Consider the following 25850-nt stretch of genomic DNA (forward strand, 5'->3'; position numbering starts at 1 on the left):
AACTTTTCAAAGGTATGTATTTGATTTTTTGTAATACCAAATACATAAGAAATTGTACAAACTGGAAAGCAGGAATGTCAACATTTTTATTTGTGTTGTGCAACAACATGTTTCTTGCGCTCCGAGACGAACGGCACAGAGCCGGGCTTCGAATGTGCACGCACATTTGCTTCTCTGGAAACAAAAAAGAAAAGAAGGTTAATAAACACAAAATTGCATGAAATTGAATGACAAGCAAGGTCAATATAAAACAGTCAACACACTGTAACAAAATACAAACATGGCACTGTAACTGCATAACCTCAAAAGAGAAAATCTATTATAACCCAAATAAAATTTCATTTGTATCAATTTTTGCATTAACTTCACAGATTTACCTGATGTAGATACAGAGGTTTCTATATCAAATTAAGCCAACTTGCAAAATCAGGGCTTCTTGATATGCAACAAGTTACTCCACTTAAAAAGCCTTTTTTTTTTATTAAGCGACAGTTCAAACCAGGAACACATTAGTGCCTCAGTATAGAACTAATCACATAATGAGAAATTTTAAAGCTTTCAAGCTCACTACATTTATCATTTCATTCTTGTACATGGCCAAAAGAATGGAGCCGTTATTTGCTTGGAATATGAACTGTAACGAGTCAGATCGGCCCAGTTAGAGACGACATAACACGATAAAAGTACCAAATCCCTAACATATGAAGACTGCAGCATGAGAAAAAATTATGATTTTCGAAATTAATTTTCATGACAGCATTGGGGTACAACTAGTCCTAAATATTTGATAACCCATACAAAATAAATTTGTACTACAAAAGTAAACCACCATTACACAAATCTGGGTCCACAACAAGCTGATGCAAAATACAGTAAAATGAAAGAGAGAAATATTTATGGAACAATAATAGTGTGGTGTAAAATTAAATAAATTGAAAAGCCTGGAAATGTATTCTTTAACAGGAAAAGTTTTAAGCTTGAAATTTTTTTTTCAAAATGATTATAAAATACATAAAAATAGAGTATTTTTTAAATCATTTTAAATCATAATCACAGATCATATACCATATAACATGTATAGAATATTTTTCGAATACTCCTAGAGTTCAAGATGCAAAAAGTAAAAATTTCCGTAAGACATTTCTGGGCAAACAAAATATTAAATTAAAGACAATTTTTTTTCTGAAACAAAAAAAAATTTTGGTTTAGGCATGTTGAATTTTTGAAGGGGAGAGCTGCCACTACATATTATTAACTTTAAACCATGCTTCTAAGCCAACAGTAGCTCCGTGATGGACAACATGCTCGGATCACAGACGTTCACAAATGCACCGTAAGGTAGCTCACGACCACGTACTTCCTCTTCTTCTTCTCCTTGATGGTCCGGAGCTCCTTCTGGGCGTTGTAGATCATCTTCGGCACCTGCCTGTGCCGTGCAATCCGCCGGATCTGTGGATGACTCGCAAACTTCTCCTTCAATACCTCGTTATAGTTGAGAGCAAGCTTTTCACGGGGTCTTAACTGTCAATGCAAATAAAAAACAAATTCTTCATGTAACAAAATAAACAGTAAGAAAAACAAAACTACAAACTGCTTTGAATTTCAAATGAAACAAGAGTTTCAAAATGCATATTTACAATCACATGGGTCAACAAAACCGACCCCAATCGGAAATCCATTCAATGCCAAAATTAATATATGCCATAATGGTTAGGTTCCAACCATTACTAGTCATATAATTTCACTACAGCTACCAAAAATTAAAATTGAAACATTTAATGCCAGTATTAATAAATTAGTTATACCTACATGTTTAGTTTTTTAATATTCAAGATAGTACCATAATCTTTTTAAACAATTTGAGGTTTTCAAAACTAATTCAAAATTTTGGTAATCTTTATAACTTTGTTCACTGAAAGGTCTTAACCATCACGTTCAGGGGTGCCATGCCGGATTAACAATTTTTCCAGATTATTGATAATCAAAACAGTTTCAAAGGAATACCAAATGTGAAAATTAGTGTTGAGCCAAACAAATCTTCAAATCCTTACTTACTATTCGAAGTATCCAATATTCAAGGAAAAAGATTTGAAGAAAACTATTAGAGGAAATAATCTAAATTAAAATATTAAACTGATAACCTCTGAAGTTTACCAAGTCAATTTTTTTTCCCATACCTATTCTGTTACTATTCCCTAAGATATTGTACTTTTAAAATGTAATTATATAAATAAAATTACAATATACATTTATTCTGGAAACTTAGTACCAGAAACAAACATTTAAAGGGTTAAATGTTTCAACACCATTTTTAAGATTTTTCATTTATTATTCATTATTTTATTTCGGACCCTTGAGACCTAGATTCGGATTTGAGGTGTACTCGAAGTATTTTTTGGAATTCAAATTCGATATTCACATTCGAGAATATTGGGATTTGTCTAATCACTAGTGAAAATGTGAAATGAAGCCCACTAGAAAATAGAAAACACTGTAGTAAAACGAAAACAGACGGTAATGAACTCTATCAGCAATGCAGTAATGGGACCTACCCGCCAAGGTCAATAGCCAGAACTCGCCTGAAAAGATGAGCACAGAATATGCCCAACAAAACAATGCTAAATTAAAGACCTTTCAATTAGCTAGTTACAGTTAACATAAAACTGATAAGTAAGTAATATGTATTTCCATTAAACTCCTTTAAGATATAAAATTCAAGGAAACTGATTTAAATGTTAAAAATAATGGTGAGTAGATCTATTATTTGAGTGTTCAATACATCCCATTCTTTCTTTTAAAAAAATATAAACAAAAAAATAGAAAATTGTTATGCCATTGATCATTTAATCTCTATATGAAAATAAGAGTTAACAACTTTCAAGAAAACCTTAATTGTAAGATAATCTTTAATATAAGACAATCTCCATTAAAAAATTTCAAGTTTAAGGTCATACAATTTACTATTTTGTCAACCACGAATATACTAAATCAACTTTAATTACTTGATGGCCTTGAATGTAAGACTTTCTAGAATAAAAGACAATAATTTCAGATCAAATTTTATATAGAAAAATGGATACCTCTAATTATTTTTGAACATGATCACAATGTGTTTTATTAATGCACAATAAAGTATGTTAATTTAAATTTTCTTAAAAATCGAAAAATTCTCTGAGGGTCAATTAATATAATGATAGAATTGACACCATAATTCCAAAGACAAAATTCTAGAACTGACCTGTTACTTCTAACATATACAAATGTTTAACTATAAATCAAAAGCCAATAACCTGGCAAATAAACAAACAACAAACATAACAAAAGACTTACCACACCCAACTTCTCGGAAGCCCGTGCCTTCCATAAGCGGATGTTCATCTCGTCTGAGCCACTGAGAACAAATTTGTTGTCCAGAGACCACATCACACAGGTGACTCGCTGCATGCGTTTTGTGTGGTAAATATCTCTTGAGTGTCCCTGAAATCATTCTGATACTGTTACCTTCGTATTCTACTACTCTTTGATATTAAGTATCAGGATGTCACTATTTTTTACTGTTGCCATTTTTAGGCACTGCCCCTAGTTTACGGTGTAAATACTTGCTGTTTTATACATTATCTTCATTAATGGAAACCTGAAGGAACCATCATTTTAACACTCCATAGTGAAATCATCAGTGAAATAAGATAAACTGCTAATAAATTGTTTACCAAACTATTTTTAGAATTCATGCAAACAAACGTCATAAATATATTACATGTCTAACACTTACTAAGCAAAGCTTCAATGGTACAATTAAATTTAAAAAAAATTTTAATTACAGTACTTGGGAAATTTAAAACATTAACTTTTCACGTATATAAAACATTTATATCATTAAAGGTTTTCACATCACGTGTTCAATTTATATTGTGAACTTTGCAATTTCAACATCTAACACAAATGTGTTGCCATAATCAATCAACCTAAACTGTACATTAACCAATTAACATCATCGCGTTGCCTACTGTGAATTATCAAAAAATTTTAGAGAGTGAAACTCCAAAAGGAAAAAGGAAGAGCTGAGGGATCACAAAGGGATTTTTTTTCCTAAAAATTAAAAAAAAAAATTAGTATGGATTTTATTACTGACGTTAGTTATTTTTCAACAAAATGTCATCCATGAAAACAATATTTCAAAGGACAAGAAAATAAAGTTTAACCACCATTACTAGGCCTTTGCAAATATTTGAATACAAATATGAATAACAATTTGTATTCAATTTGACCTGGAATACTAACTGCGAAATAACAAATATTCATTTGTTTACGAATATTTGACATAGCTTACCTCGTGAGTTTGTCGTTTGTCGTCGTCGTCGTCGTCGTTTTTCACTGTTGAGGTCAAATCATTTGTGCGATACAAATATACCCTTTTTTGATGTTTTAATGGGACTTCATAATCAAAAACACTTAAGCAACATTTTACACATGCAACAAGTATTCAAAGTTTTTTCAGTACTGTCTCGCTAAACAGTAGCTGAAAAATCACGTGAACCATTGAAAACAGCATATTTGTCATTTAAAACTTGAAAAAAAAAAATATTGTTTGTATTCCTTTCATAACATGCTCCAGAGTTACCAAAAATTAATAGAAGTCAACAACCATGGACTACGACTCAACAAAACACAAACACTCCATAGCAATGGCCATTAAAAGAAGTAACAGCCATAGTTTAAACAGCATATAAATCGATAGTCATAATGTATCCAACACCATTCGGCACAGTAGCAGCTTAAAAAACAGACTTTGGGACTCAAAATAAATATCTCAAAACGTAAATAATGGTTTCAGAATCTAGATGAAATTAGCACAAATTGTGTTTATAATATTGCTGAACAAAAATACAGTTTACTTGGCTAATGTTAACGAAAACACATGAATAATCAGGCATTAAATATGTAAATATGAACTCATTATTCACTAAATTGGGAATACGGCATATTAAAAAAAGATTCACGTATTTCGTGAAATGGTTTGGATTTCACAGAATTTTTCGGTCTGCAAAAATTTTTTTGGTTCAATTGTAAAGTAGCAGGTTCTGGAAAATAATGCAAATAGGAACTGAAATGAAAGGTTGTTGGTAGGTTAAGTTAGCTGCATAATTAAAAACACAATTTATTTTATAATTGAATGATTTTAACAAACATTTTAAGTATAATCGTTGTAGCTGACCTAACCTTAACAACCTTTCACTAAAGTCTTATTTATCTAATTTTCCGTAAGCCAGAACACATTTGCTTTTTCTTTCCCTATGTATTTGTTACATGATGTGAAAAAAAATTTTAAAGGTATTCTAATAATAATTTTTACTTTCTGAATTCAATGTTCATTTGAAATTGAGAATAATTTGGTGTTCGTATTTATATTTGATTCAAACTGAAATACTGATAATTGCACAGGCCTTATCATTACCACTTAAGAACAACTTGAATGCTGTCCTAATTTTAATTACTGAATAGCCAATTACACTGCACTACATTTTTTTGTCACTGATTAAAGGTTAAGTTAGTGGGAAATTTTATTCACTCATCCAGGGTTAGGTTAGTCAAAATAAATCAGCTTTATAACTCACCAGCCATTTTACATAATACGTACTTGCTTTTTGTGCAGTTTCAGGTTAACCTAAGCTTTTCTAAGAGATTTTATTGATTAGAAAACTCTCATTTTTTTAAATAAAAAAGATTAAATGTAGCAAAATATGCTGCTAATTTGATCCACAAAATAATCATCTTTAAAGAATAATTATATCCTACTAACTGTCAACAAAATTAGTGCATAAAATAAACTACCATTTTTAGTATAGACATTCTCGTGTAAGTATAGCGTAACTGCACAAAAGAACTTTAGTTTACCTTGTTGGACTCGTATATCCTTATGGTTTTGTCGTAACTTCCACTGACAAATTCCTTCCCTGTAGGAGAGTAATCAACATCGGTGACAGCAGAAATGTGATCCATATGAACATTCACTGGGTACTTTAGATTCCTTGTGTCAAATGTGTACAAACTGAAAAAGAAAATATGTACCTTAGGATATAGACAAAATTATGTTGACTTACAGTCATTGCAAGCACAAAAAAAAAACAATAATTCCTGCAATCAAATAAAACACTTTAATAAAGATAGTAAAAGAAGGGAAAAAAACACTCCATTAATACTTTGAAGTACCTTATTTCAATTTTGTACTGACAAGGCCAAAAACAAAAAATATTAGTAATTTAAAAGTCAATCTCACAATTCTGGAAGTGTTGACTGTATCGTAAATAAATGGCGCTCCATACCAGTTCCCCCTCCCCCTCCCAATTGTGTCTCAGTGACTGCTGTCGTTTCCAACCACTTTTTTCTTTTATCGTTTTTACCCGCATATGGATTGAAAATTTTGTATCGATTGTTTAGTTTTAAGAAATTTAGTGCTATCCTTATGCGAGTTTTTCACTTTTGGTTAAAAAATAATAATATTGCACTGTGTAGTTGAACATGTGCACAAATAACTAATCTATGTCTGTTTTGACTAAATATAACTCTACGAGTAGGTATAACTTGTTTAATCGAAATATCTCAGCAGTCATGAGAAGCTCCGTTAGCAGCGCACTTCTGTCGTGTCTGTCGCCTGCTCTTGTCGGCGCCGGCCAGTGACATGTCTGCTGTGTCTGCTGCACTGCGTGGTGGAGTCAAGGAGGGGAAAATATAAAAATAAATCAGCCAGAAAGAGAGAGAGAGCAAGTGTGTACGACATAAGGCCATGTGGCAGTGTTGACACTTCTCCCTCCCTCCTATTGTTGTAATGTCTGTGAACTGCCATCCTACACAATTAACGTGTCTATCTTGGCAGGTGTTTATGAAGTAACTTGCCCAATCATTATTGCTTTCGCAAGAGATTTTCCAAGCTTTCAACTGAACATTCCATGACAAAACTGCAGCCATCATTGGTGTTTATAAGTGTTCCTTTTATATTCCTCCAGCCCCGCACAAGTTTGCCTGTAATGTGCGAGCTAGCATTTACAGAAGGAACTGACCAAGCATAGCTAGCCACCTTTTCTCTCCCTGTGGTAAGGGGATTGGTCAAAACATAAAATAAAAAATACTATTGATGGATGGAAAATATGTACCTTAGGATATAGAGATAATTATGTTGACTTACAGTCATTGCAAGCACAAAAAAGGAACAATAATTCCTGCAATCAAATTAGTGATAGAAAATTTAAGACAAATGACATTCAGCACCCCATTACTAATTTTTAGTTTGTTATTGTTATTATGTTCATATAGTCATTTTTATAATGACTATATCTAAAATTTTCAAAAATAGTATCGAAAAATTTACGTAGTGACTACGTATATCCTAAAATTAGTGATATATTACAAATCATATTGTTATTACTGACAGAAAATTTAAGACAAATAAATGATATCAAGCAGCAGTTTTTTTTTTTAGTTTTTTAAATAAGTTTATTTCATTAATATTAGTCCCAAAGTCCCAAAATAAAATTAAAATACTGAATATTGTCTCTATATTTTTGCATATAAAGTTTTTTTTTTTTTTCCCTACATTAGTTCCTTGCTGGAGAGTTTTGGTTTTTGCTCCACCGATCTTATTTTTTGAGTTGTACTTTTGTTTTTCATAATTATTATTATTATTATTATATTTCTATTACCATAAGCCAGCAATTAGCAGTGAACACTGGTATACAACAAACGAATATTCATTATTTAAAGTGTTAATATTAAGGTCACATCAAATAGGAATACAGTCAAACCTAAATAATACAAACCAGAAGGGACCATCATTTTGTGAATTTGCAAAAATTATATTCGTATTAACCAAACTAGTAAACCATTTTATATCAATATTTAGATAACTTTTAAATTAAATTCAAATAAATTTTAAAATTTTTGCTCATATAATACATTCAAATTACACCAAAAGAAATAGAATATGCTACAAGGCAACTTGCACACAATTTTATACAGCAACAAATATACACCAATCCCTCACTTAGCACGTCTTCAGATAATGTAAATTCATTTAGCGCTATGTTTTAATTTTATTGCCCAGTCTTAAATAGCATGTCTGTAAATTTAACAAGAAATTATCACAAACCAAAAAAAAGTTTGACATGATGCTATGAAGTCTGCTTCAATTAAGTAAACAACAGATATACCGTGGCATACAGTTAGCCAAACAAGGGAGGAAGAGATGCGTGCGCAGGTCAAACTACACTATTGGCTGTTGCACAAACATCAGCTATGGCAAGTAGAGTTGCAGCTATGGAGTGTTAAGGACCAAATGATTTTACGTCCAGTCGTCCACGTGTATGTCGCTCTGCCCTACTATTGTCCCATGACCACAGACAGGGCCGTGAACTCAGTCTAGCCAGTGGCAGGGAATTTACACAAACAAAAGCAACGTCTGCTCATTCATCTGCTGGTAACTGTACGTGCGTAAGCACCAGCAGTTGGAATCATAGTGGAATCATGGCTTCCAAGTGAGAGCATAATGCATAGTGTTCAAGTATTTGAGACAAAATTAGAAGTATAACAGCGTGCAGAATGTCATGAAGGCCACATTTATGTTGGTCGCACTTTAGTTTTAAGCAAGTCAACTGTACGCACAATTGTACGAAATAAGGACTCTTACCAAAAGTTTATAAAGTCTGATGCTGATGATTGTACTAGCTGGAATATATTTGACATTAGATACCAGAACAGAAATGAACAACAGATGATTCACATGGAAAAGATTGTTAAATGAATGGTGCAATGAAAAAAAATCACGGGCCTGACAGGATTGGTGTGAACCAAGCACTTTAATTTTTGAAAATAAACTGTTAATACCTGGACATTTCCAGTAAAGGATAGATTGGAAAGTTCTCGGAAAGGTACGCGACATGAGTTAAAGGTTACTTCCGGGCGGGTAAGTCAACCAGCTGACTGATGATAACTATCTCCCATTACGCAGTGTCGTATTTGTCATACAAAGTATTCGATGGTAGGCTTATAAAGATAAATGGTGTGACATATTAACCGTTGAGTGATATTCTACACATTTATATTACGTAAATAATATTTCCCAACACATTTTAACACATTAAGTAAATTAGCCTTGCTATTTATGGAGACCAATGCTTCAGAATACACATTTTGGATAACAGGAACATTTTTTTTAAGTTGAATGACATAAGTTTATTTTAAATCACTAATTAATTTAAATGATTTGACCTGCTTTTGTATAATCAGATTTTTAATTAGGTAAATGTTAATATCCATTCAATATGTCTTGTTTTTATGAAAAACTTAACCTCAACCAAAATGCTTTTCTCCCACAAAAAAAAAGCATCCCTACTTTTCAAACTTGAATTTAGCATAAAATGTGCGACAATTATGAGATAAAAAATGGTATTGGTTGAGACAAATTTAAAATATACTTTAGTCACAAATTGCAAAGAAGTGTACAAAAATTTCAAAAATTATTATATCCTTATTATTAATGTCCAGCATTTATGTGATAAACACTGTAGCTTAAAAAATATATCACTAGAATTTAACACAGGCTGTCCACAAATCTGCAATAAAATTTCCCTGACTTTCCACTATTTTTATAAAATAATTCAGTTATTTTGTGTTTTCCTATAATAAACAATGAAAATACAGCCATAGCTGGCATATAATTATACAAACTCAAATTCAAACAGAACCTTGCATATGCCATTTTATAGTGTGAATGACTAAGCACTATAAAAACCATGAAATTTTCCTATAAAATGATTACCACCTCAGAATTGCCATGACTTTTCCACAATTTCAAATTAATTACCTGACTTTCCCTGACCAAATACAACTTCCTGGCCTTTCCCAGACTTTCTAGAATGTGGGCACCCTGACACTAGTATTTACTACGGAACCTCCACAACATCGCTCAGAGGGCTATGAAACGCCAGGGGCCAGGCCACATTATCGCGATACCTTAGCTCACACTGCTGCCTGTACTCACTTGTAGTCCTCGTTTGCGCACGTGAACATGAAGGCCTCCATAGGGTTCCAGCAGAGCCTGTTGGACCGCAGCTTCAGAACAACCTTCCGCACCGGCCCCGCCTCCCTCATGTCGTACAGTATGATGCTCCGGTCACTCGCGCACGCAGCTGCCAACAGCACAAACCACACTGCAACCATGCCGTTTGTCATCCCGCACCATCTGTGCGTCCAACTGAGTAATGGAAACAGAACATTCTTCCCAAAGCAAGAATTTACTGCACGAATTTAAGTAATCACTAAGCACTCCAACAGTAATTATTTTGTTGAGTTTTCAACCTACTAAAATTGCACATACTAGTTACAATTAAAAGCTCAACCATTTTATGACTTCCACACATAATAAATAACTATAAGTCTCAAATACTGACAATGAAATCAGACACAAAAAATTATTGTTTAACACAACATTTAAAGCCATGGTTAAAGATTTTTGCGAATCTGCGTGTTATTTGATCAAATTTTGGCCACCGTGAGTTAAGTTATAGATATATATATTTAATTACATTTACATATGATGTTCAAGAGGAAAGTCCAACCTATTTTTAGTGATACAGTTGAATGCAATACGTTTTTACAAAATTAAATAAGAATGTTTGAAATCAGACCGGTTTTTCCCACAACGTAAATAACTATTTCCCTCATGCGATAAGAATTTTTGTAACAATTACATAAAGGATAAAATTAATCATTTATTAAAAAAATTGAACACTATTTGATAATTACTTACAAATTTTCTTCAATTACAGTTATTGCTCCTTATTTATTTTTTTCCCTTTCCCCCTCACCTTGGATACGCCATTGACTGGTGTATGATAATTTACTAGCATCTAGTTAGTTTCTGCGTGTTTCATAGACAACCATAACTTTGGATTTGCATAATGTTATGATACCAGTCAATATCAGATGTTTCAGCCGGTGCATGATGAAACTTTAGTGATTTATTCAAATTCGTAAAGTGTGATGTATTCTGTTTACCTTATTATCTTATACTCATATGCCACAATTGTGATGATTTTATTTTTTAATGATAATAATTTGAATAACTATATAGGTACTCAAGCAGTGATAAAATTCCAAATTCAAAATTGACAAATAACTTATTGGCTTTTAATTTCAAACTAGTCTAGTCACTAGCATTTCAAGAATACTAGAAAAATTAACAGTACAATTCCTTGTATTATTCAGGTTTTTAAACCTAGAAATGAAACACAGCAACTTTACATGTAGGGAGAAACCTATTACACTGTGCTTCCACAGCCTAATGATGATATAAGTGTGCAACATCTGCAGTATGGTAAGAAACATATTTATAGCACCAACTTTGAGCAGCTTACTTAACAGTTGAAATGTCAAAATGTGTTTCATGGCAGATGCACTTGGCTAAGCTTAAACTTGGCATGTACCACTTCATATGTACCTATGTATTTAAATGCAGTGAAGTGTATGGAATGTCGTAAAAACTACAAACTATTAAACATATAACTATTGCAGAGTTACTTCTGTCACGTAAATATTTCTGGAACAAGCATAGACATTGGAATTAACTATTTAAATGTACTTTATATACCGTATTTACTCGCATATACGTCGCTGCAATTTTACCAGATTTGATGGGAAAAAATGAAGTGCGACCTATATGTGAAGAAAAAATTTTTAAAATTTTTGAGGATTTTTTTTTTTTGCAATACAGTAGAATCTCGCCGATGCGACCCCCCTCTGATGCGTCCATTCCGTTTATACGACCGTTTTTTGAGAAACTGTGAAAAATTTGAGCAGAGAATGTTGAAAATTTGAGTAAAATCGGCTGAAATACAAGTCTGTTACACTTTGTTGGGCGCTATGTGTTCACGTTTATCTTGGCGAAAGCTGTACTGTAAGCAGGCAGGCATACAAAAGACGGCTAAAAATAGATACCACCTCTCTAGACTGTCCACGCGGCAGTGTCTTGCCAAGCTCGGCGCGTCCACTATCGCACGAAAAGCCGCTGTGGTAGCTTCTGCGAGAGCATAAGAAACTCGTCCGGCCAGGCTGGCGGTAGCGGCGGCTTGACGTCATACGTGACGTGACGCTTACCTCTCCCATCCCCTGCTAATTCTTCAAGGCTCATCCCTCCCAGAGCCACAAACCATGTAAAAACACCCTCCCCCCCTTTTCCAACTAACATTTCAACTAGGGATGGGTCGGTCCCGGTTCTCGGTTCTGGTTTTTAGCGGTTCTCAGCGTTAATGACCCGGAACCGGAACCGGCGTTGTTATAACTTCAAGTCTGGTCATTTACATGGTCATGAACACACGTGCAGGTTACAAATTACTGCATTATTTGTTGCGCAAATTGAATTATCTGCCCATCGACATAATTTTTAATTAACATCTTGAAATCCAAAAAAAAACGCAACAGTAATAATTTTTGATAACCTTTTCAGTTTTCAGACATAAACAATAAACATCAAACGTATTTATGTGCATGATCGTGATGTAAACAAGAGAAATATGTCCATAGATATCTATACAGTTGTGTGCATCACAAACAAAAATCTCACCTATGATTTTATATAGTTATTGTAAAAATGAAGCGCTTACAGCGGAAAATTAACGAAACATCGGCAAGTCAGTAGTGAGATTGCCGTGTTTTGGAGTTTTTCTATGGCGGCGAACGTTACCGTGTTTTGTGGTTATTTGAGGTTATGAGGAAAAAAACGTAAATATAAATAGCAGAAATGACCTATATATTTTATCCGTAGTTTAAAATCGAAACTCAAACGCTATCTACTGTTCGAATTGTGACAATTTACAATTAATTTTCTGTGCAGAATGCACAACTAACGAACTAACTTTATTATTTGGAAATAGCTATTTTTTCATTAAGGCGCGGTACATTTTTTTTGTGTGTGTCAACGTGACACGAAATGAAAAAGTGGTAACATTCAAAACATTGTATTTTCGTTAAAATGTCTGTCGTTTGGGAACATTTTTCCATTGACTCCATGGACAGTGAATATGCATTATGCAACTACTGCAAAAGTCGCATATCCCGAGGTTCTTCTAGGTCAACTTCAAATCTTCATAAACATTTAAAAAAGCAACATCCCAAAAGACTCAGAGTAGAATCTGTGCAAGCTGGCCCTTGTTTTTCAAAATCTGGTTCACAAGCATCTGTTACAGAATTTGCACCAAGTGAAGGCTTGACAAGTTTGGCAAATGTGGCAACGGAAAGCACGTCCATGTCTACTAGCTCATAAATGTGCAAACGGAAAAAAGGACCTCAGTATCAGATATCTCCGAAGCAGCAGACCTTGACACAGGTATATGATAAAGCTACTAAATTTAAAATTGATGATAAAAGGCAGACAAAAATCACACATCTTGTTGCAAAAATGGTGTGCGTGGATGGCCAACCCCTGAACCTAGTTGAGAACAGAGGATTTAAGGAACTAATTGAGCACCTTGAGCCTCGGTTTACAATGCCAACCCGAAAAACACTAAGCAATGTTATTGTTCCAGCCATGTACGAAAGTACAGTTAAAAGTGTTGAAGTCCAGTTACAAGATGCAGAGTTTGTTGCAGTAACTACAGACCTGTGGACATCAGTGGCAAACACTGATTTTCTTAGTGTAACTGCCCATTATGTAACAAAGGAATTTGTATTGCACCATGTGTGTTTGGAAGTTATACCTTTCCCCGAAGTAAGCCACACTGCAGAAAATATTTCCAAATTCATCACTTCTTTGTTAGAAAAATGGGGACTACTGCAAAAAGTGGTGGCCATTGTGCGAGACAATGCCCGTAACCTTGTTGCTGGGTTAGAACTGTCGCCTTTCCAGCACACCTCATGCCTAGCACATACCCTGCAGCTGGTGCTCAAAGAAGGTTTCTTGAACAATAAAATTATCAATAACTTGGTTTCTTCAAGCAAGAAAATAGTAGGCCACTTCAAGCACTCTGCACGTGCCACCAAGGTGCTGAAGACTTGCCAAATCACTGCAGGTGTGGTGCAGCATCGACTTATTCATGACGAGCCCACAAGGTGGAATACGACACTGCACATGTTCAAGAGACTGCATGAGCAGAAGAAGGCAATAGTATTGGCTTGCGCAGAGCTCAATATCCCAGAACTGTCTAACTCTCTGTGGACCTTGATGGAAAATGTCATACCTATCCTCGAGGTGTTTGATTCTGTAACAACCCACATCAGCTCAGATCATGTGACTGTTGCAGAGGTGAGTACTTATGTGTAACCTATATTTAACATTGTCTTGTAATTTTCTTCTAATATCATTCAGTGAGTGACTGGTTTAATTTATATTTCAGGTCATTCCCCTTACCAATCTCATTGAAAACGAGTTACAAAAGCCTGCTCCAGCTGGTTCTGGATTGCAAGGACTCAAAAATGACTTGTTATCCTCCATTAAAATAAGGTTCAAGGATCTTGAAAACAGTCAAATTCTGACGTCTGCAACATTGTTGGATCCACGCTTCAAAGCAGCACCTTTCAAAGATGAAGCAAAATGTGAAGCTGCTAAAAAAAAGACTGTTGGAGGAAGCATTAGGTCTACAAATTCCTGAGAATTTGGTAAGATTTCTTTTCTCAAATAATAATTAGCCTATAAAAAGAAAACTAATATAATTCATGCTAACAAAAAAAAAATTTTCCTCATTAAGTTCTTAGTGAGTACCGGTAAATTTTTTTATTTTTTTTTCAGGTATCTGGAACAAAAAGTGCTACAATACAGTTGCAGTCAGATTCGAGTAATTTGATTTGGTCGCAGTATTCCACACTATTTACCCATCAAGTTAATAGTAGTCGGGATTCTGGTTGTGGTTCCATGGCAGAACAGCTTCAACAGTACTTCAATGAGGATAACATGCCACCTAACTGCTCTGTCACAGAATATTGGAAGAAAAGGGATCAGTGCAAACCACTACAGACACTTTCAAAAAAGTACTTGTGTGTGCCACCTGCAACAGTTTGCAGTGAGAGACTCTTCAGCACTGCAGGATTTATTTGCGACTCCAAAAGGAATCGTTTATATCCGGAGAGAGTGAAGATGCTCATTTTTTTGAATAAAAATCTAAAATGAATTTAGTGAGAAATACTAAAATGTTATAATTAGCATTACTTGTTTAAACTGTTTTAACAATACTTACACATATTTGCTCACCTTGTTTGTTTTTAAGAAGCATTAGTAAAATTATTAATTAAGATTACCTACCATGCTGTTTTAATTTAGCTGTTACACAAAAGTACTTCAATAGTTGAAACAAAATCCTAAAACAGAGTACTGGAACCGAGTACTGGAACCGAAGTTTAAAGTTTGGAACCGGCACCGAAAGCAGAACCGGTATTTTTTGGTATTCGACCCATCCCTAATTTCAACACATTCCCTCCCTTATTTCAACCTTCTGCGTGAGAAACTGTCAGCATCCTCCTCCCCTACCACACCGTGCGGCAAAAGCCAGGTTGTATAATCCATTCTCGGTAAAATAAATATTTTTATGGGCTTCTACGACTGTCCTTCGCCGTTAATAAATACTTTATAAGTTTAAGTTATTATGATACAATTTGTTTATTAGTCACCAAGCAGATTCTGCTGAAAAATCACTAATACCTCGAATTTTATTGAATAGAACAATTTAGCAGGGCCGTAAATATATTTATTTTACTGCATAGTTACTTTTACATCTGCATTTGAACATGTTTTTTCTTCTTTTTTTTTTACGCTGTGAAGGGTTGTGGAAAAGATAATTGCTTGAGCTGTCAAAATAAACATCGCTGACGGCAAGGGCGGGAGCGCATCCTGTCGGTCTGTCGCTGTGATTATCTACTCCAAAAACATGTCACAGCATTTCAGGATAGCGTTGTTCTTATCTCTTTCGTTCATAGCCGAATGTTTCTACCTGATCCACACAAGTTCCTTCGCCACGTTTTGAACGAAAATAACAACCAGCCGGCTAGCATAGCTGAACTCGCGTGACGTGAATTCACTTAGCGTGAGTATTTATCGGCAACCATAACAAAAACCGCTGTAGATATAAAAAATCATAACAGGCCTTTTTTATTCGTAATTAAATTTACTACAACTTTTATTCTGTGCATTTTTTCAATACAAAGCACTGTTTTTGAGTTATAGTCTACAATTAAGACATTTTAAGAAGTCAGGAATCTAACTTGACTTCAGTTTTCTATATTCGGTTATTACGAGTACTTGTTATAACAATTTATCACGCCAATATCAGCTCTCGTAGTAGCGGAGTTTTACAGTACCCGTTAACTCTTTCGTGCACGGCGCGCCGGCCGTTCACGTCATTAAATTACCGGTACGACCTATATGGGGGGAATCTTAAATACCAAATTCAAGACCTCAAATTATGGGTGCGACCTATATGCGATGGCGACATATATGCGAGTAAATACGGTAAGACCTAAACCATTAAATAATAAAATAGTTTTATATCTTACATTATTTTACAATTCTTGCAAGATGAGTTTAGTGCAGTGTAAAATACTCACTAACAGTGTTTATATGAGAATATTTTTGGTTATTGGAAATTTCTGATCAAAAGATCATTCTTTAACTTTGTAACTACTTTAGTTTTTAAGAAACTATACTTTAGACCTACTTTGTCTCAGAAATTATTTTTACTTACATCAAACTAGCATCACACATTTATAAATACTAATGCTTTTTAAAGGGGAGAAAATAAAAAACTTTTCCAAAATTATTACCTCTATATATATTATTTGTGGACAAGTAGTTAGAAGTAGCAGCACCATCTGTATTTTATTTCCGGAGTGCTTTTGCAGAACTCATGTCACTTATTTCTTTATATAGTAATTTAACTTCTTTCGACAGTGTAGCTAAAAATTAGCTGTAATTCTATTCATGTTCATATTTTATTGTCAGAAGAATTACGCTGAACTTATATTTTTTGTTAAATTGTTTGCAGAATCCAGTACTGTGGCTTTCGCCAATGCTTTAAATTGTTGGTCGCTATAATTACTGCTGGACAATGTATGTTTGAATAATGTTTAAGATAAAGTTACACAATTTCTCTAATACAATGACGTAATTCACCATCAAGCAATACATATAAATTATGATGTACTATTCTGAAGTTCAATCCAGCATAAATGGCAATATGAAATATTTGAAGAAAATAATATTGGTTTAATTTAAACATAAGCTTAAGATTTTTTTTATTATTGAAACAATACGATTGTGTTAAAATTAAATGTGATATTACTAGTCATCGGTTGTGAATTTTAATCATTTCTCCCCAAGCCAATGCCAAAATTAACAAAAAACATACTTCTCTATCAAACCAAAAATAAAAAACCTTTTACATAACCAACAAATAATAGCAGCTACACTAATAAAATTAAGAACAAAACATTTTGATGAAATAATTATTTTAAATTCAAATTTATTATGAATAGTTTTGTTTTGAATGTCTACATTGTCTACACATATTGGTTGTATGAGAGAGTGCTTTGAGGTTCGTGGGAGCGGCTCGGTGGACTGAGGGCCGCTCGAATGTCAGCCCTGCCTGCTACTACCGAGTTGACCGGGTTTTCGAGGGGCGAGGAGAAAGCCAGAAAAAAATTGGCAATGTTGTCGCTCTAGCAGGTTTGCGCCAGCAGGGGGTGGAATGAGGAAGGGGAAGGCTTATAGACACGAACACTTCTTTCAAGAGATTGGAGCGATACACCCACCCCGGCTGAAAGTCACCTCGCAACTGACCATTTTCTACAGTCAACCCAGTCTAAAGACCAGCTCAGTTGTAGGGGGATATCTATTTTTATACCCTCTGCCATAATATATCATCAAAATTAAGATTTGAGAAAGTGACAACAACCAAACACAACTTTACAAAAGTGATTTGAATTATGATTGAAAGTTGCAGACAAATTACAATAGATTCTTATAAACAAGCTCAAGAATCAAATTTTTTCCTTCAAAGAATCCCAAAGTAAGAGGCCCTTACAGACAGTAGTTACATTTTAATGTTGAAACACCTGTTTCTTGAAGTGACTCGTTAAGGGTCAGTTCAACATGAGTTGGTAAAACCGGTCATTACAGCTGTGGGAGTCGGTTCGATCGGGAGCTACAGGCAGTGTGGAGGAAACGCACCCATGATGTGAGTCTCCACGTAGTTGAAGGTGACATCGTGGATGCTGTCTGTGCCCCACTGGTAGGTCCTGACGGGCTCGTTGCGAGATGCCTCCCACACCTGGCACAGCTCTCCACATGTCACGAACGTGGCGGTCCTGCGGTGGTGGCTCACGCCCATCAGGACTGTCTGCAACACGCCGTGCCACGCCATGCCATCGCCGCAGCTCCATCACGAAACACGTTACACACGCGAATGAAGACCTTCTTCTGAATACAGTAGCTGAACTGTACATTCTACAAATACAGTAAAACAAGGGTGTCCATGCAAATCTGTGAATAAATTTCCATCACTTTTTCATCATCAAGATTACAATTTCCTTGACTCATTCTTTTAAAAATAATTTACCTATTTTACAATTTTCTGGAAGAAGTAAAGACAGTCTCATCTCCACCTACCCCATGGCTGGCCTATTCAAAATTTAACTTGAATACCCCATTTTATAGTGTGTATGATTATGCACTAAAAACAGTCAGGAAAAACTGCTTTCACAGTCTGAGTGATGGCAGACTGTGGCACATTTTTCCCTTGAATTTCTATTACTGGGGAATTTCCATGTCTTTTCCAGGATTTGAAGTAAATTTCCTGACTTTTCCTGACCAATTTCAACTTCCCTGACTTTTTCCTGATTTTAACTGAACACTACTTTACAATCTTCTGAAAGGATTTTAAACTTTATACTCAGCAATCAAAAAACTTCTAAACTGGATCTTTCTTATGAGTTGCTTTACTGTACCTTAAGGGGCCTCCCTAGTAGCATCAGAAGTTAGCGGAACACTATGTTTTTTAAATAATGATGGGACTTTATTAATCGACACTACGAATCTGAAAATTTTTCACCCACGAGAAGATACTACACGAATTGTGCATAGACGTTTACATTTTTGTTTTTTTCTATCAAAATATGAAATAAAAAATCACCAACTTGTCCAACTTTGGGGCCATTTTATACTGCTTAGGAGAATGACAGAAAAAAAAAGTACAAGTCTAGAAAAAAAGATAATTTTTTTCTGAAGAAATTCATGTATTTAAAACATATAGTCATTGCTTTAAATTCCGAAATTTCTTTTCCGCAATTTCTGCAAATCCTGAAAGTTTTCCACCGTCTCGTGCTGCCGCTCGGCGAAACTAGCTCGCAGCCCACGTCTTAGGTAGCGTGGTGGGGGAACCGCGCCCGGAGGGGAGGCCGGCTACCTGTGTATGCGTGCGTGAGAGGGAGACAACCCACAACCGGCAACAAAAGATAATCCCGTGACCGAAAGAAATTCTCAGAATTGCTTTTAGTGTGCCTCGCCACAGTACTATGTGCTCGACTTACTCTGTGACTATATTCGTGTATCTCTAAAACATAGCTTACAATACTATATCATGTATTATGAAATAAAGTATTGTAACTGATCAAACAAAACATTGAAAGTTGTCGTACAAACTATTTATTGGTGGCTTTACAGTCTCGCTAGCTAATTCGACAGAATTTATATTTACTTTTAACATTAAAATACACTTCATTGTTTTTCCTTCTATTTTTAATAAAAATACAAAAAAACAATTATCATACCACCCAATATTTTTTAAAATTATTTAAGTTTTCCAAAATTATTTTACACATCTTACAACGCCGGGGAAAAATTTTATACTGGTATTAACCAAATGGTTAACTATTTACAAAAGTTTTGATACTTAAAAATGTAGGTTTATATAAAATGTATGTTAAATTAAAAGAAAAATCGTATTTTAAAACTAAATGTCATTTTTCTATGCTTTTTGGTTAGATAGATGTCTGATGGTCTGCACTGTTTTAAAAATGTTCATGGAATGATAAATAAATAAAAAATAGGAAAGTTATGTATTAAATAAGCTAGTCAGAAGTATGTAAATGTTCCTCTTGGCGCAGGAGTCACGAGGAGGATTGAAGATGGGGTCAGTGACCGATCGCTCACATATGTACCTAGTTATGGATGGTACGTTATTAATTACAAAATTAAAAAAAAAAACATTTTGAAGTTAAGAAGTATAAATAGTGGCAATGTTTAATAAAGATAACGTAAATTTTCAGATAAACTTATTTCTACAAATCGATTAATTAATAAGGGCAGGAAATAATTTTTTACAGCAATTATACAAAATTATTAAAATTGTACTAACCACAATTAATCTATCCAAAAACCAAAATTAAGTAAATATTGCCCATACATTACAAAATCCACGAAGGAACCTTGCAAATTATTTTTGTTAGATGTATTATTTTGCTTTCAAGTTCTTTATTTTTTAATACTTCACCTACTTATAATTATTACATATTTGGCACATGGTCCGTCACGCCCAATTAAAGGGCCTGAATAATTAGAACGCGTTTCTGATCAAATTTCACGCCTGTTACTTTACCTGCAACCCGGAGTGGTGTAAAATAAATTATCGTACACTCGTGACGTTGGCAATCAACTTTAATATTTATGAGTTAAAACAAAACATAACTATAAAGGATAATCAAAAAAATTGTAAAATTTTGAAAGCTTGTTGTTTTTATATAGTACACAAAGCAGTTAAACCACAAATTATTTGTTGTTGAAAAAAAAATCCTTAATCTTTCATGCTTTTTTCCTTGATTTTTATTTCCAGATATTTCCGTTGTAGTAATTCTTATATATATAACAATATAGCAATCTAGAAAAAAAATTAAGGTAGCCTTATTCCAAATATATTATAATAGACGTTAGTTAACTAAGAATATAAATTCGCTTTACAACCACAGCTTGTACACAAGTCGTAAAAAAACATGGGTTCTACTTACAGGCCGTATTGAACATAGTAGGTTTATGACAAATACAACAGCAATAAACATATGGCTGAGTCTGCTTCCATGTACACTTTTTTTTAAGTTATCACTTTTAAAGCGGGTAAAGTGTACGTATCAAGTAGCTTAGCATTACCCAAAGTGAATGTCGTGCTCCAGAAAATGTTCGAAATATGTAATATTTGTATCACTGTTGCGTTACAGACCTGCAACCTTTTTCAGTGCGCGATGTCACTCTTATGTAAAAATATGTCGTGTTTAGCGCAAACGTGTTCGAATGAATCCACATCGAGCTGCCAAAGAATACCAATCTATGTCGGCAACATACATAAGTATACAAACCATCGTTTACAAGTGTATTCATACGTAAGTATAAAACTGGCAGCGGGCCATGATGCAGTTGGTTCTTTGCGTACAGTCCGCTGACGGGATAAGAAGCGTCAAAGATCTTATAAGGCTATTCTGTAAACTTGTATGTCATTTCACTGCCTGCTTTAGACAAACATCCATTACTTTTAGCTTTGGCTTGAAAAGAATTACTCCAGCCGGCTTTCTTATAAGACTTATTTCAGCTCCTCGTGCGACCAGTGTGTATAATTTGTCCGCGGGCTTATCTTTGGGTGAAAGTTATTTGGAAGGGAATTTTTATCGGTAATGTTATTGTTCATCATGTATTACATAACAATTCGACTTACATACGCACATGTGTTTTTAAAATATATGTTTAATAACTAGCTGACCCGGCAAACGTTGTTTTGCCATATAAATTATTTCTAGGGAATTTCTAGCTATTATTACTATTTCTAGCATTACTATTGAAGTTTGCAATCACATCTACAGCATTAAGTGGGTGGAGAGTTTTCAGCTTCTCGACGTTTATTCTCTGTATCCATTCATTGTATACCGTTTCTTCGTAAACTGGGAAGCGGTGTCTAACAGCAAATTTATCATCGCAACCAGGCACACAGCATTTTCGTACACGTGGCTTCGCACGGTTATACCAATTGAAAAAAATTAAGCCACACCTCCCATTTACGGTAATGGTAAATAAAAAAAGTTCAGTGAAAATGTATTACAATGCTGTATAATGTACCGGAGAGAAAATGAATAGCACCGATGGTTTCCCGACTCGTGCACGCAAGGTACAACTGATGTACCCGTACTTCGCTACGGCAGTCTACAGGCAGATCACTCTTGCGCCGCTCATTCTACATGCCCCTCCTTGTGGGTACGCCACTGCCGCGCGATGCCCGTTGCCATGGAGATGCAGAAGGCATGAACAATGCAAAATCCTGTTCTGATGCACACAAAGTACCAACGAGCATACAATCATTCTGAAAGAGTGGAAACTCCCATGTTAAACGCGTGTCACGATAAGCAGACTGCTATCATGGCTGCTATGGAGCGTTTGCAGCGAAGTTGACGCTGGCACGGACAAAATAAGAACTAACAACTTGCGCATGCGCAGTGGGAAGCTGTCACGCACGCACACATTCATGTTTTTTTTTGTTTGTTTATGTTTGGTAGCGGTAACGTAACTATGAAAATGTTTTTTCTTGTCAAAGCAGAATGGAGTTTGGATCAGCTTCGGATGTAATACTTATTTGCTGCTAATCTTATGACGTGATATACATGTGGGTTCTAACATGTTACATAATTAATTGCTGCCGCCTCCGTATATTAAAATTATTAAGACGCATCGTGACATTGTTTCAAGTTGCAATAGATTTGACATAGGATATTGATATATTCCTTTTGTAAAAACTTGTGGATATCACGAGAATTTTGCTTAAAATGTAAATTACATGCCATAACATAGTAAACGAAATTATTATTAAATATTCTAGAAACTCTCATACAAAAGTACACAACTTTTTATCCCAGATTTACAACTTTAATTTACTTACAAATGCTAATTTTAAGGGGAAAGGTTTGGGGAGAAAATAACACCTCTGTTAAAAAGTTTCCCTAATGAATATAAAAACATGTTTACAAACATCAAAAGGGTATACCATATACTAAAAAAATATGTTCTCATCTGGGAATATGAGTTAGCATTCTAATTGAATTGGTATGTACACTATTTAATTAATTAGTATTTTTATGAGTTATATTATCTTGTTTTAGCAGAAAAACCTATATGTGCTATTATTTTAAATATTAATCAACAGAAGTTTTTAACAAATTAGTGGAGCAAAATATTCTGCTTGTCAGGTTACACTACAGGATGATAAAAAAAGGAAATTAGATTAATCAAAAAGTTTTAATGCATGTGTAGAGAAAGTTTATTTGCAATGTGACACATCAACAATGTAAGAATTTCTGACAGCTATATTTGTGAAGCACCATGGTCACCAATGCAACTACAGTTCAGAAACGACTTTTATCACTCTGATAAGACAAAACACAAATATTTTTAGTCAGGCAGCAAGACACTGAAATAAATAACATCTTCATAAGTCTCTGTAGTATATACACTCATTTAACAAGTTCTATTAAAACATGAAAATGCAAGCAAAAAAAAACCATAAGCTCTCACAAATGAATAATATGTTAAATGAAAGAATAGATTTTACAAAAGTGGCTTGTAAAAGTTAACATGTGAACATATAAACTTGACAAATTTAAGCAACCGATATTACACATAATCAATACATGTGTAGGGAAACATGTTGAATATACAATCTCAGAAACAGGATGGTAACAATTAAGGATATGATTCCAGAATAGCAACCAAATAACCAGCGTCATCTTTACCCCTCTTCATAACACAAACTACGTAACCACAAAAAAAAAAAATTTTATTTTAAAAAATATATTAACACCAATGTCAAGTTATAATAAATGTTGATCAATGTCATAACCTACAAAAACGTATAAAAAATGACAAGTGACTTCAATTAAACTTTAGTAACCAATTGAGATTTTTGAAAAAATAAGTTTAGTTTCCAGTGACCTACTTGGAGGTATGTTATACGAAAAAATAAGCATAGAAAAAAACCAATCTTCACATAATTGGGCCCCTACTTAGAACCTGTCATAATAAATCCTCCATGTTAGTGAGGGCTGGGTTGTACATGAACTACAATTTAAATTTCAAATATATTACATTTGTTTCTGTGGTTGGCAGTGTCGAACAGTTTCTTAAATATTAACAAAACAAAAGTTATACTGGGAATTTTTCTTTACCTACTTAACATTAAATTGAATACGGACTATTCCATTGTTTCCGCAAAACACAATCCATTTTCCATGCTAAATATTACAATAAATGTGTCAAAATATCATGGGGCTGAACTATAGTGGCAGGCTAATATAGACTATGCACATTTATCTGTAAAAAGGTATACCTTTTCCGAAATTTTAAATAACTCTCAATTGTCCTGTTACATACAAATTTTGCACAATTATAATCGAGTGTGAAAATAACGGTATATGTTTTACCCATATGTATCTCGCAAACCTATCCTAAATTTCTGCCCTGCACATAGGCACATGTGGAAAGTATCATTAAAAACAAAAGTCACCAATAAAAATCCACATGTGACAAAAAGTTATATTCTCAAAGATCTTGATATATATGTACATTGATTGTTTCGCAGAAGCTGCTAAATTAATGTCTACAAAATTACTCCCGCAACAATTGCCAAGAACTTGTACATAAAAGTTATCATTTTTGTAGTTACTATGAAATTGGAAATCTGTAAACATTTTTATAAATGTTTGTGTTTTCATAGTACTTTCCTCAAGAATTAAATTTTACATATGCAACATAGGATAAAATTTTTCCCAGCACTAAATGTAATTTCTTTTCATAAAGGTCAATGGAATTTTTCATTTCTTGTCCGTAGGTATCGTCTATCAACAAGAGCAAAGAAATGAATACGAATGGAACTATTGGATCATTCCCCTTGAGCTAGGGTCGCAGACCGTGGCTCGCAAGCCGCATGCGGCTCTTTTCATAGGATATTACGGCTTTACAATTCACTGCTCTGCCAGAGCACAAAAAAAAGCCTAACCAAACCAAACGGCACAATCACAACGCATGTCCTCAACCTGCATGCCACTGCACTCGCCTCCCTCTCCATGCAAAGTCTGGCTTTAGTTTCATGTTTTATCAGTAGGTATATCTCCATTAATGAACATAATTTTTTTACAAAAAAACTGTTTAGTGTAGAATGTGAGAAATAAATATTTTAATTTTGTCATTTTTTATTACTTTAATATTCTGTGTAGACACAGATAAAATATAAGGTTGCCGCTCACTAAAAAAAAAATTGGAGAATATGTTTACTTAATATTTAGCTCATCTCACTTGAAAGTCTGCCAACCCCTCCCGTAAAAGCGTCAAGAATACGGCCCCAGAAGAAGCACATGCTTCACACAAAAACATATGTACCATGTTCAATTCCCCTAAGAAACATACACAAATGTGTAGAGGAACTAGGATTCACAAGTATCTCCCTAAACTCCTACGCCGGTATACTGGAGCTTCTACATTGCTTTTATCACATTCATCTGCTTAGAAATTCTAATAGGTTATTGCTTCAACAAAAATAAGTAATATGCTTATTAAATAGATGCACTTTAATTCCAACTTACAAACACAAACAAACACACTACTATGACTACATGTGTCAAATATATAATTACAAGATTACTTATAACTTAAGTAAAACATAGTTTTGAATTTAAAAATAAAAATTATTAATATTTCTGTTAAAAGCTACTTATTTACGTTAATATGTAAAAATATAATTGTCAAAAGTCTCCAGTATGACCTAATATGTTACAACTAGCGATAGTTTCCGCTG

At 34.1% G+C, this 25850-nt stretch overlaps 2 protein-coding genes across 2 annotated transcripts in view; one reads left to right on the forward strand and one right to left on the reverse strand.

Moving 5' to 3' along the window:
• LOC134533697 (DDB1- and CUL4-associated factor 13) overlaps window positions 1-25850 on the reverse strand; it is a 37821-nt gene continuing 11971 nt past the window's right edge. Inside the window, exons 4-9 of the mRNA XM_063371255.1 lie at window positions 18203-18371; window positions 10034-10181; window positions 5896-6049; window positions 3331-3477; window positions 1358-1521; window positions 1-174 (exon numbers count right to left, since the gene is read on the reverse strand). Of these exons, the coding sequence (XP_063227325.1) occupies window positions 87-174; window positions 1358-1521; window positions 3331-3477; window positions 5896-6049; window positions 10034-10181; window positions 18203-18371 (870 nt within the window). The 3' untranslated portion in view covers window positions 1-86. The remainder of the gene's footprint in view (window positions 175-1357; window positions 1522-3330; window positions 3478-5895; window positions 6050-10033; window positions 10182-18202; window positions 18372-25850) is intronic.
• On the forward strand, window positions 11750-15278 carry LOC134533698 (zinc finger BED domain-containing protein 4-like). The gene is made up of 3 exons (XM_063371256.1): window positions 11750-14290; window positions 14382-14643; window positions 14774-15278. Exons 1-2 carry the CDS (start codon window positions 13313-13315, stop codon window positions 14634-14636), a joined length of 1233 nt encoding a protein of 410 aa, XP_063227326.1. The 5' UTR covers window positions 11750-13312; the 3' UTR covers window positions 14637-14643; window positions 14774-15278.

The sequence above is a fragment of the Bacillus rossius genome, chromosome 7, assembly GCF_032445375.1.
Source record: "Bacillus rossius redtenbacheri isolate Brsri chromosome 7, Brsri_v3, whole genome shotgun sequence".
In the NCBI taxonomy this organism is placed as follows: domain Eukaryota; kingdom Metazoa; phylum Arthropoda; class Insecta; order Phasmatodea; family Bacillidae; genus Bacillus; species Bacillus rossius.